General features: G+C 45.6%; 1 protein-coding gene and 1 pseudogene across 1 annotated transcript; both read left to right on the forward strand.

Annotated features, from left to right (window-relative positions):
• Positions 1-206: 206 nt before the first annotated feature.
• Positions 207-647, forward strand: LOC120845269 (the record flags this gene model as incomplete). The annotated part of the gene is made up of 2 exons (XM_042293101.1): positions 207-290; positions 501-647. Coding segments are annotated over 2 exons (231 nt in total), but the record flags the coding sequence as incomplete, so codon positions are not given.
• Positions 648-7,452: 6,805 nt separating this feature from the next.
• LOC120845279 lies at positions 7,453-7,929 on the forward strand (annotated as a pseudogene).
• The last annotated feature ends 5,036 nt before the right edge of the window (positions 7,930-12,965 follow it).

Below are 12,965 nucleotides of genomic sequence, written 5' to 3' on the forward strand. Positions count from 1 at the left end.
GAGTACCTTTCACGGTGACGACCGATAGAGGGTGGCGATTTGAGTCCGCTCTATTTCGTCAACTCACATCCCTTCTCGGCTGCTCCCGTACGCGCACAACAGCTTACCATCCTGCAGCAAACGGTCTCGTGGAACGCCTTCATAGGCAGCTAAAATCAGCACTTCGCACGCAGTCGTCTCCCGATGCTTGGGTCGACAACTTGCCCATTGTGCTGCTTGGGTTGCGTTCAACGCTCAAACCTGACCTAGGGAGCACGCTGGCTGATCTCGTCTACGGTACTCCGCTACGCCTGCCTGCGGACATGATCGAGCCGCCTATCACACCATATAGCGTGGATCCCGCATCCTACGCCCACAAGTTAAGGCAAGCAATGTGAATGTTTCGCCCAGTTCCTTCACGCCAAGAAACGCAACCTAAGGTTTTCCAACATCCTGCACTGACTGAGGCTACACACGTTTTCATCAGAAAGGACGCACCGCGGAAGACTCTGCAAAACCTGTGCGATGGACCATTTCCTGTCCTGGAAAAATCACCAAAATACTATACCCTGTTTCTTCGAGGTAAACGCGAAACCGTAACAATCGACAGACTCAAACCGGCTTTCTTTTCCCCCCTTCGATTCACCAACGTCCAAGCATCAGGATAACGCACCAATACCCCCAGAGCACCAAAGAAACTTCACTCAAGTGGCCACAGCCACTTGTCCAAGGGGGGGGGGGGGCACCTGTAGCCCCCGAGCTAGAAGTACAACAGGAACGACAGCGAGAGCGGTGTGTTTCGGCGCCACGCGATTCGTGACGGGTGCCACGAGGGACCGAGATTCGGGGTGACGTGGTGCTAGGACGTTCTACGATGGCCGGCTTCTGCACTGCAACTAACAACCATTTGTAAATATTGTAAATATAAATGTAGTGACATAAACCAAGCTCGCTACTGGCTCTTCGAAAAACTGCGGTTGACACAAGTAGTTCGGCAAAAGGCGGCCAGCGTAAGTCCAGTTTCCTGCTGTCCAGAGACAGTTGATGCAATGGCTGTGATTTCAAGATACAATACAATACAATACAAAAACCATCTTTATTTGCTTTGTTTGAAAATAATACAATATAAAGCCCACATAAGCCAATGATGGCCTGTGTGTGGGACGCGACAGGAGCCTCTGCATTTTTATTGCACACATAACTAAAAATCACAAAACATACCAATATTAGTACCTATTACTGCAGTTCCACCTCCTTCTACAGCTTATATTAGTTCGCCTACTTTGATGAGTACATGTGTAAACCCATCGAATTATATTGAATTAGTGTGTTCCGTTCTGTTCACATTGTTCCGTTCCTAGTCCTCCCTTTCAAGTCCAACCTAGCGAGATGAGCGCTCCTTTGATAAACTCATTACCTCATTCCCCCCCTCCCCCCACCCCGTCCCCGGTCTCCCGTCCCTTCCCCCGCCAAACTCAGCCACTTAGCTCTCGGACAGGAGGGAGATGTACCCTGCATCGGAATGCCGGTCTTGTCACCCGGCGGCCGGCAGTTAGGCTTGTCATTACAGCCGCTCGGGCTCAAACTCAATTTCTTGCACAGATGCCTCGTGTCCCAGATTCCTGGCAGCCCGCTTTGGTCCAAAGAAAACACAGCGGTACGGCGATGTAGGTACCAATGAGTCGACTCCAAATTGGGGTCAGTGACCCAACCTAATTGTTTCTGTTCCGATCCTCCACTAGTTGTGTATTTTGAAGAATGGGGGGCCGAGGAGGGAAATTTGACATTGACACTTTGTTAGTTAAATAGGTTTTGTAGCGCGAAGTAATTCATGGGATGAGGACGATTCGTCACATGCGCACTCGTCACAGGACGATTCGTCACACAGGAACATTCGTCACAGGATGACTCGTCATGCGGGCAACTGGTCACATCGATCGGGCAGGGGACGATAGTAAACTGTAAATCTCAACAACCGCCCACAGTCCCTGATAAGGAGTTTCACGACTTCCCAATGTGACATAAACCAATAGTTAGAAAAACTAAAGATACTCATCCGCTTTTCCTTTCATCATATTACGACTCTTCAGCAGGTTGACCTAAGTTGCTGGCTTGAACGAGCAATAACCCGACTGGCAGCGAAATAAGTTTTTACTTTGCCTTGCATACACTTCTTCGAGAAAACCAATAAGTATCGGAATTCTTTCTGCAGCATCATGGCTCTACCTCTCTCTCTGTGGCGATCACCTCCATCCTTTTGAATGTAGCCCAAGTTCGAAAATAGTCGCTTTTATATGGCCTCCCCATTCACCGTTTGGGACGGACACAGAAGTTAAAACGTCTGCTACAAATTCTTCGACCTTGAGAAGCGAAAGACGTGCTAAGAGAAGAGGTGACCCACTTTGTCAGGCCGAATCAAAATTCAACGCTCGGGACCGAGCCAGAAGCTAAAACGTTTGGTACAAATTCTTCGCCTTTCAGAAGCCAAAGACATACTAAGATATGAGGTGAGGCACGTTGTCCGCCCGAACCAAATTGAACAATACATTTTGGGGAGACGAACTATTGTAGGACCGGTTGGCCGCGTGACGAGTCATCCTTTGGCGATTGTTTCTGTGTGACGAATCGTCCTGTGACCAATCGTCCTGTGACGAGTGCGCATGTGACAAATGGACGGTGTACCGTAATTCATATTGGTCGTTGTTAACCGAATCTATCTTGCATCGTGTTTATTGAAAGTGCACTATCGGGGATCCCTCGCGTTCTAGATGAGAGTGGTGCGTATGGGAAGTTGGCGATTAAGAAATCATCTGGTAAACAAGGAACGAAGGGGTCTATGCTGAACTAAGTGAATGAGCAAAGTAATAAACTGTAGAGCGATGGTTTAATACCAGGAAGCTACGGGATTCATCTTACAACCAATACTGAATTGTGGGGAGAAACTTGGATTGGTTACTTCCTTGTTTTAAGAAATGAGTACATACGTGATGCCGCTCCTTATGACAGGGTATCCAAATAATGGGGTACTTTCTTTCATTATTTATGCCGTCCCGTGCTTTCTTAGGAACGCGTTACAATGATACAGGACACTGCATATAATGCTAAAAGAGCCCTTGCGCAATCACGGCATCTCCAATGCGTAGAAAGGACTAGAGAAAAACAGATAATCAACGAAAACTCCCCAAATATTCGGCGTAGAGGCATAACTAACGGAGCGAACGAATGCAATGTTTTGGGCTCGATTGAAGGAGAAGTGAAAGGTTCACCGACAATACTGCGGCTTTTGATTTTCGCTGCCAGTATTCTAACGCAAGAGTATTCGCCAAAGTGATATTCAGCCCAGCTGGCCAATTCCTGCTTTTCGTGAGCTGTTTAAGGTATTAGTCCTACTGCTATGCTTGGAATACTGTTTAATCCGCATAATAACATAGCATCGCATGCCTCGATTACCGGCAACCACATCGCGAAGAGTGCACTGCGACCAGAGTTGGGCTGACCTGGCGTTCACGGGCTTGTTCGCCGCTGCGCCTTCCCAGTCGGGGCCTCCTTGGTTCGAAGCTAGAGGCCATTTCAAACACCTGTTTGAAATGGCGTCAGTTCACTTAATCTGAAAGCGAGTGCAAAAAGGGTCATCGGGAAAAATCAGTATGTTGCTAGACTGGTTTTGTGTATGAGATACCATTAAAGTGTGGATTTAAGTATGTAGGACAGACGTCACGCTGCATAAATGACAGATTAAACGAACATAAAAGAAATGAAAAGAACAATGCACAAAACTCCGAAATAGCAAAACATATTCATGAATGTAACAACTGCACGGCGCTCTGGTTGGAGACGGAAATAATACACAAAGAGAGGAACGATGTAAGGACAGTAGTAAGGGAGACCGTGCGGATAAAGGCTCCAGGCAACTCCATAAGTCAGGCTTCACTACAGTTTGGAAGCAATTCAAAAAGCTTTCTAAAGATATCATTTTTTTATCTGTAAATTAGGTTGTTTTAAGTGCTTGTGATTTTCCAAAAACCTGTAAAACCCTTTTTTTTTGCTTTTTGCTTTGTGTGGGTCTCAACGTGTTTTGGCCCAACTATCGTTTCAGTCTTTTTTTTTTTGTAGAGAGGGCGTGTTATGATTCGAAAGTATGAACTGTGTATAGAATAGTAGGGGAATAGTTCCTTTTGTTCAAGTTTGAGGGTGGATGGATGTTGCCTTACCGCGTCGACCTGTAAACGTTGTCAACGTTATTGCATTCTGTGATGGAGGCTGTGGCGCTTGATTTGTATAACTTCGTCTTTTTGTGTTGGTGGAGATGACCTTGAGATCGAGACTATATCAGGAGGTGGACTAAATAAATGCGTTAGCTGAGTTTGAGACGTCGTCTTGTCTATTTTCTGTCCCTTCTATGTTTTGATGTTTCTTCTCTACCCCAGTCTCAGGTTAATTCCATGGTTAATATTCACCAGCTCGTCTGCACCCGTACGATTTGTTTCTATGATTTTATCCTATTTTTCGTTTTCCCTTAATTCGGGACGCTATGAGCTGATGTCATCAATCAAACAGCACCAAAAGCAAAATTCACAAAGCCTACCATTTGCACGTACAGAAACATGACGAACGTCGTGGTTTGTCCACCATTGCTGAGTGCCTATAGAAGAAGGGGGGGGGGGGGATATAGGGGAGGGAAGCAAGCCAAGCTCCTTTAAAATTTTTTTTCCAGCCCTCACATTACCTGGGTCTAGGACATTTCGGTGTAGGACTTTTAGTTGTAGGACTTTTCGGTGCGGACTTTTTGGTGCACGGACATTTCGGTGCAAGGACTTTTCGGTGCACGGTCTTTTCTGAAACATATCTTTATAACACCTAAACGAAGCGTGCACACCTTTTTCAAGGCACCAACAGTGAATTGGTCAAAATCCTTTCAAGCCATTAGCAACTCTGAACCCTTACGCTAGGGGACACAAAAGGGCAAAACTCTTCTAAGAATGAAACTAGGAAACAAAAAAGAAGGGCAACGGGGACAAACAAAGGACAATGAGGATCATTTTCCTAAACTACCCGAGACTAGTGTAATATAGAGTGGTTTGAAATTAAAGCCGTGAAGATAAGGTACGAAAACAGTGACGTGTCGAACACAGCTACCTCGTTTGTTTTTCCGAACATTATGCAGTTACAGAAACAGTATGATAAGCACAAATCTTTTGTTCACTTCTAAGTACCTCATACCACCCCCAAACTACACACTTTGTTATCTACAAGGTCCGCTTAGAAAAAGTAGCCTTCACAAAAACCTTTAGAAATAGCACTAAAGCCATAAACGAAAAGTACACTCGGAACAGAATCTTTTGTTCCCTTCCAAGAACCTCAAACCAACCCCAAACCACAGACTTTGTTATCTACAACATCCGATTAGAAGCAAAACCTACTGGTGCCCCGGGAACGCTTGTACAGCGCTAACTACGGTCCAAAAACGAGGATAAAAGCGCGGCATCTGCATGTCATCGTCCTTTTTCATTTGATGTTGGTTGAGTCGAGGTGGTAGCTTTAAGATGACGGTCTACTTGCGAAGTAAACGTGGAGGGGTCCAAACTTCTGCACGAAGGGTTCGAATACGACAAGGAGCACTGCTTCAAAGAGAAGGTGAGTGCTGTTTGCCTAAAGCACAAAATAGCGATACGTTTTCAAATTTGCAAAAAAAAAGACTGCAAAGTGAATCAATTTGTTTAGCTTATTTTCAGCGTATTTTGTGACCGAATCGTATATGGAATAAAATAATATAACTATAATGGGATATGACTCATAGTTAATTATTATTAAAGAAAACTGAAGCGGTTTTGTATTTGAGGGAAAACACCTAAATCACCTTCATCTGTCCTCCAGGATCACAAATATCGAGATTATTTTTCAATATGGTTTGAAAAATAATCTGAAGCCCCCTTCCCGGGGCGGGGCGTCAATGTCGCGTGTCATGCTTTTCCCTTGAACTGGTAGCCTCACTTAATATGAAGCACTGAAGTCCCGGTGACTTCAACGTAATATTTTATAACGTAACTTAACGTAAGAAAATGGGGCAGTGTGGACAGTCCTTAATGGTCAAGCTCTAAACGACTTCGATTTAATTCACCTTTTATTCCTCGCAGACATATTGGACACGCAGCAGGAAGCTCGAATGCAAGGCAAGAGCACATACCATTGATGGGGAAGTCGTGCAGCTCATCAACGAACATACTCATGCAACCTGCCAAATGGAACAACTAGCCAAGTTGGCTTACTCCCCGATGAAGGAGAGAGCCAAAACAACGGAAGAATGCAACCAAGCCGTTGTCGGATGCCTCATCACCGAGATGACGCCGGAAGCGTGTAGCTACCTGCCACCTCAAGATGCCATCGAGAGAAAATTGAGGTAAGCATTTATAAACTACTATAATTGCTACACAGTTTGCAAATATAGAGCTTAATAATATAGGTTGGGAGGACAAAGTTTAGAAGAGGTATGGAAAATGGCTGTGGGAAAATACTTACTATACTTTCGTTATTTTTACAGTTAAAAAAAGTGTTTAAACGCGTACCTCTGATGGGCTAGTCGGTTAAACATCTAGACTGTCAAACAAAAATAAAAAAAGTGCAAACTGCTAGGAAAATAAGAGGGGAACAGGGCAGGGCGCTTAAATGCATGGCGCTCCGCATAAAAACAGAATAAATAACAGGGCGCACGCTACAGTTCACGAATATCAGCAGTCTTGTCCCCCTCTTACTTCTTTAGTCGTTTGCTATGTTTATTTCACAGTCTAGAGGTGTTCAGGGCGTAGCCCCTCGTAGTGTTTAAAATCGCATATTGCACGCATTTCTTATTCACATGTGTCACTGCTTTGTGTCACTGTATTGAACCGTGATGCCAACAATATCCTAACTGTTTTTACGTGCAGAAGAGTTCGTGCAAGGGAGCAAAGGCCCATACCCCTACCCCTGAGGTTAGAAGACGTTGCCATTCCAGCTGACTACGCGTCGAAGAAAGACGGCTCGAGGTTTCTTGATTTCGACTCCGGTGTGCAAGATCAGGACCGCTTCCTTATTTTCTGCAGTGCGCAGATGATTGCAGTTCTTCAAGCATCCAAGAATTGGTTTGCCGACGGTACAGTGAAGGTTGCACCAGAACTATTCTTTCAAGTCTACAGCCTACATTGTGAAGTTAGCGGATCTGCTCTGCCCGCGGCTTATATGCTGCTAACCCGCAAAAACTGCCGTACGTACACGTGAGCTCTGAGCGTCCTTATTGGCGAGTGTGGAGGGGTCTGCGAGCCAAGCATTATAATAGTGGACTACGAACTTGCAGCCATTAACGCTTTCAAGACCGTCTTGCCAACACCCGACGTGCGTGGGAGCTTCTTTCATCTATCGCAGTGCGTTTATCGCAAGGTTCAATCTGAAGAACTGCAATAACTATATGCCCGTGATCCTCAAATCAACTTGGAGGCCCGCATGATACCTGCTCTTTCCATGGTACCCCGGAGTGATGTGGAGGATATCTTCACCGAACTGGCGTCCAGCGTACACTCTGCTCTGCAACCAGTGATGGATTACTTTGAAGATACCTTCATAGGACGTACAACGGCTGAGGAAAGGCGAGAGAGACAGTTTCCAGTGGAACTCTAGAATCACCATGACACCGTGCTCTAGTGCGACTCCAAAACCACCAACTCGGTGGAAGCATGGCACAGGGGTTTCCAGGCTCATGTGCAGTGCTCGCACCTGTCCCTTTGGAGGTTCCTGGAGGTACTACAAAGAGAGGACTGCATGCAGCTTCACCGGCTCACGAAACTTGAGATGGGGCAGTGATTCAAGCCGGCAACAGAGTATGTGAAGGTTTCGGAGCGCCTGCAGACACTCGCTAGAGAGTATGACCGCAACCATGCTCTTCGATTTCTCAGAGGCGTTGCTCGTAACGTATCATTCTAAATTTGATTGCACTTGTTTTGTGAATAACCGATGTTTCAAGTTAAAATATTGGGTCTGGCCACAGATGTTATGCTTGCTTCCTGCACCGAAAGGTCAGTGCACCGAAAAGTCCGTTCATCGAAAAGTCCATGCACCGAAAAGTCCGTGCACCGAAACGTCCGTGCACCAAAAAGTCCGCACCGAAACGTCCTGCACCGAAATGTCCGGATCCCACATTACCTGTACATGGTGAATGAAAATATTATTATTTTGGTGGTGCGCTTTTGGCGCCGTGTGTTTCTTCCTATCAGCACCTAGTGTCGGCTGCGTCCGAAGTTAAAGTGAAACGATGAATAGTGCATTTATGACATCACCGACCCTAGCATAACAGTTCAGGACAAATGAGCAGCACGGTCTCGCATTCTCTCAAGGTTTTATATGTGATTTCTTTGGGTAGGTACAACTACCGCATTGTTTTCTCGACGTCCGCAAGCCCACCGCAAGAGCAACACCAGCAGCTCTCGGGGGCACCGGACGTGCGACCGAGATGTGCGGTCAAAAATATTAGGAGCGGGTTTATTGTTCTCGCTAGAAAGAATGTACTCAAATGAAACTAGTCGCATTCTTTGTTCCGCCACAATTCCGAGCGTGTCGATAGGGCCTTTGTTCGCCTGGTTTGGTAGAGTGAGCTGAAGTTGATGGCGGGCGCGCTTGATATTCCAAAAACTATGTTTAAAGCGGTTAAAATTTTCACAAGTGCCGTTGCGTCTTGTTTTATTCAATATTATTAATATTATTCATCCACTACATGTTGTCGAGTGTCTGGGCGGCTGTTTGTTGATAAAGGTATAGTGTGTACGCAAGTGTGCGTGCATGTATGTGGGCGTGCGTGCGCGCGTGTGTTTGTTGGTGTGTGCCTGTGTGCACCTTTTCAGCGCATTCAGCAGAAAATAAGTGTACCTACAGTGAGCGAAAGTCAACGAGAAACAAACAGAAAATAAAAAGGGATGTTTTGGGACATTTACCTTGCAGCAATAATAGCAGGACACAACATGTGCAGCGGTACTTGCGGCCATCCAAGCAACATAACTGGTACCATTGTGTGCGTATTTTCACAAACTGTGTGAGGCAGAGGTGGACGCTGAAACCATACTTTTGATTTGCTCCTATATTCTTATTGAGGTTTATTACCGAATTCAGCTGCTGCGTAATCTGGGAATACAAACCAGGTTCTTCCCACGGGTTTGTGCTGGCGGGCTTTTAGGCGTTCATCTTTCGGCAGGACCGTTTATAGGATCAAAATATGATCGTAGATCTCGTTTCTTCTACGAAGATCGTTCAAGCGGAACCCTACCTTTAAGAGCTGCTTTCACGTGGCAAATAAAGCGCGACTTCAAAATGATGAACATCGGTGTGTTTTTAATTTTTTTAATTCCTCGAGCTTTCTTATACACATAGCACAACTCTTTCAATTATTTTCGTTTATGCGTATTGTGTAGTCAGCGACAGTCGTAGCGCAATCGAGCCATCTATGGTTTTCTCTGTGCTTTTCTTTTAGTATTGAAGGAATGTCATCAGACTGCTATAACGGTAGAAATTCCTCAGTTGCGCTGCTAACTTAAGTGGAAAATATTGATGCCCGCAAGTACCTATTGGAAGTCAGTTGCAAAAAAGCGCCAAAGACAAGTTCACGTTAATGGCGTTGCGCAGTGTACACATAGAAGTTGTGGTCATTAACGAGAATAATGTTTACCTTCACACACGTGAAAACATACCATTCTGTTACTAATCAAATGATATACCTATACGTTCAACCAGCCGACAACTGAACTAACAAACGACATGTAATGCTCTCTTTGACGAGCCCGTCGACATCACGATTGCCGAGTTAAAGTGCCCTGAACACGTTTGTTCTTCGCTCAGGCCGTTTGAATCAACACAGGTTTAACAAGCTCATTACACGCACCTAGGTCGTCGCTGCATCTAGAAAGCATATAGTGCTTCTGGCAATAATTACATTGCCTCCTCTGTGCTTCAAGAACACTTCTAAATAAACTAAATTTGGAACTAAACAAAACTAATCTAAATTAAACTTCCCGCGCAAGCTCTACCCACAGATGGTGTGGGCAAACGAGGGCTTGTTTGTAAACAGCATGTTAGTGTATATAAACAGGCAACACGTCCTTGTCCACGCTTTCCCACTGCCCAAACATAAAGCGGAACAAGGCCCTACTTTTGCTCTGTCGCTCTACACCTTAAGAAAAAAGGGAGCGCGAGTTTGTCCCTCGGGGGACCAAATGCGCTGCCACCACCATTAGTCCCCTAGGGGAGCAACTGTTGCGCCCATCCGTTAGTCCCTCGCACCTGCACCGTTGAGACTAACTGTTACACCCTTTCAGTTACACCTCGAGGACTAGCTGTTAGGCCCTTACACTTGGTCCTTTGGGTCCAACTGTTACACCGTTCCAATTGAACCTCGAAGACGAACTGTTAGACCCTCGCGCTTTGACCCCTGGGACTAACTGTTACACCGTTTCAAATGAACCCCGAGGAATAGCAGTAAGGCCCTTGCACTTGGACCCCCGGGTCTAAACATTGCGCCCTTGGATTTAGGCTTGTGGGACTAAAGTTTATCCTTTACATTTGTTCCCGAGCCACAAATCTCCGAAACGAAATTGTGGAGTTCAGGTTGGACGTAGCTTTATTGCCTCGTAGATACACATCGCATTCAAGGATGACTGAAGTCGAAGTTCCTGGGCGGTAGAATCCACAATAAGGCCAAATTCCGAAGAGTGCACTTGCGTCGACGATGGCTTGGACACTGGGACGTCTGTCCAAGCCGGTCGTGGTCCCAGCACCGTTTATTGGGGCACCGGCAGCTTCTTGTATGTTCTCGAGGAATTTTGAGTATTAGTAACAGGGCAGCGTAAATACCCAATCGCTTGACAAATATATGAGATATGAGTTATAACGCATGCATAATAAATTAACAAATAGGCTGCATAAGTGATACAATGGTTCACATCCAACATGCGATTTGTTGTCAGCAGACCAGCGAAATATTAGATTTTAGTAGGCCGTTCGCTGCAAAATACAGACCCAGCGCGTGCGTGCTCAAACTATGCTTCAAAGTGACGGCACGATCTCCCGCCATCAACGCGAAAGTCTACTGTACAATCGAATAAATATTAATGCCTGTTGTCACACGCAGCGAAGCGCTGATGTAGCGTTGCTCACGTGTGATGGGCTACTTGTCGTCTGCCATGAGCAAGAGTTTTGTCGGTGCGATACAAAGCTGGTGACCGATCCCGTCAGCACGCGCTTAGCGCAAGGTCAGCGCTATGCCTGTAGCGCTCCGCTGCATGTGTGGAGAGGCGTTTATGGTCAAGCGATCCTGCCAGGGTCTGCGAAACACACACAAAAAAAAAATAAGCCGTAGGTAGAACTGGCATTTCTCTCGATACGATTGAATATGAGGTATCTGTGCTGCATAACAAAATCAGCAACAATGGTGCCAAAAAGAATAGAGCATGGCGCGCGCTTTGCAAGCTAGAGAACGCGCTCAAAATAAAACACTTTCTGAAGCCTCAGTTAATAAATACACCATAAACACAAGCATTTCGACATGCCTTAATCGAGTTCCCTTGACTTCTGACTTCAGAACAGATGAAGTGCAGTGCTTCAGTACCGCGAATCCAAACCGGATCCCGCCATGATCGGAGACGACACAATGCGACCGGCCTCCGACGAAGGCTGTATTTCGACTTTCAACTTACTAAAAACAGGTTCTTTCCAAACAAAGACACTTCCCATTTTCCCGACAAACCCCATCTGCCCAACCAACGCCAAACCCGCCGCGTGAACAAGAAGCAAAGAATGCGGGGTAGGGGATTGGGGGGAGCGGGCAGTGCGCGCAGAAGATAATCTCTTTCCCCGCTCCCACTACACACGACACAAGGACACCGAAGAGCTCCAAGGACGGGAGAAGGTCGCCACTTTCAACGCGCCGGTCGAGTGACGTACAAGCAAACACTTTTTCTTCTTTCTTTCCTCTCTCTCTCTCTCTTAAGCATTTTCAGCTTTCTCGAGTGGCTTTTTTTTTTTTAGTTTCCATTTGTTTTGTATTAGTAGGGTGCTGCCAGGTGTGAAGCTCCGGGCGTGGTTCGTTCTTCGTTGTTCATCTGGATTGTTTTGGAAACAGCGACGACGATGGCATGAAGGCGGCTGGATAGTGCCCCTGAATGTCCTCTTCAAGGCCACGGTCCCACTGAATGTGGCAGTTTAGGTACTTTTTGGCAGGTCATTACTCACCTCCTTTTAAATACTGTTTTGTGGGATTGATGTCATTCGAAAGGCAATGCAATCCTCTTTCATTTGATATTAGGTGTGTGTTGGTTTTTACTGTTCATGCGCATTTATAGCGCTGCGAATATGATGGCGCGGACCCTCACTTGCTCCGCTAGTTCATGTTTTATGAACGATCCATTAAAGATAGCACGGTTCCAATATAGCAGTTTTGTTAAGAGGATGTCGGAGCAGAATGTAACGATACACCTTTTTGGTATTTGCACTATTTTGTTTTTTTCATCCATCTAAATATTGCCCTAAAACTGACATTTTTCAGCACAAATATGTTTTTAAGGACAAACGCTAGGACAATGAAATTAGCTACAGATGTAGTGCGCATAATTGGTAATATGCAGAAAAAAATTTTATGTTGTGTAAAATTTTTTTGTTTAGATATTTAATGTCAAACGTAGCATTTTTTTAGTTTTGAGTCATGGTACTTCAAATGCCGCTGAGGAAATAATTAAACTATGATAAAATCTTTTATAACATTTAGAGCTACAATGGTTGCCCAAGAGGTGGACGATGGCTTTTTTTTTATTTAAAAAGTAATAACGCTCCAGGGGCCCTTCAAACTTACCTGTTTTTGACGCATATCTTTTTAGAGCGCAGCTCTTAGGGGCCCGTTCCCGGCTTGAGCGGCGTCGCCGTCGCCGTCGCCGTCGCCGTCGGCGTAACCAAGGTCATCCCAAGGTCACGTGACCCCCAAG

The sequence above is a fragment of the Ixodes scapularis genome, unplaced genomic scaffold (genome assembly GCF_016920785.2).
Source record: "Ixodes scapularis isolate PalLabHiFi unplaced genomic scaffold, ASM1692078v2 PGA_scaffold44__24_contigs__length_19508400, whole genome shotgun sequence".
Taxonomy (NCBI): domain Eukaryota; kingdom Metazoa; phylum Arthropoda; class Arachnida; order Ixodida; family Ixodidae; genus Ixodes; species Ixodes scapularis.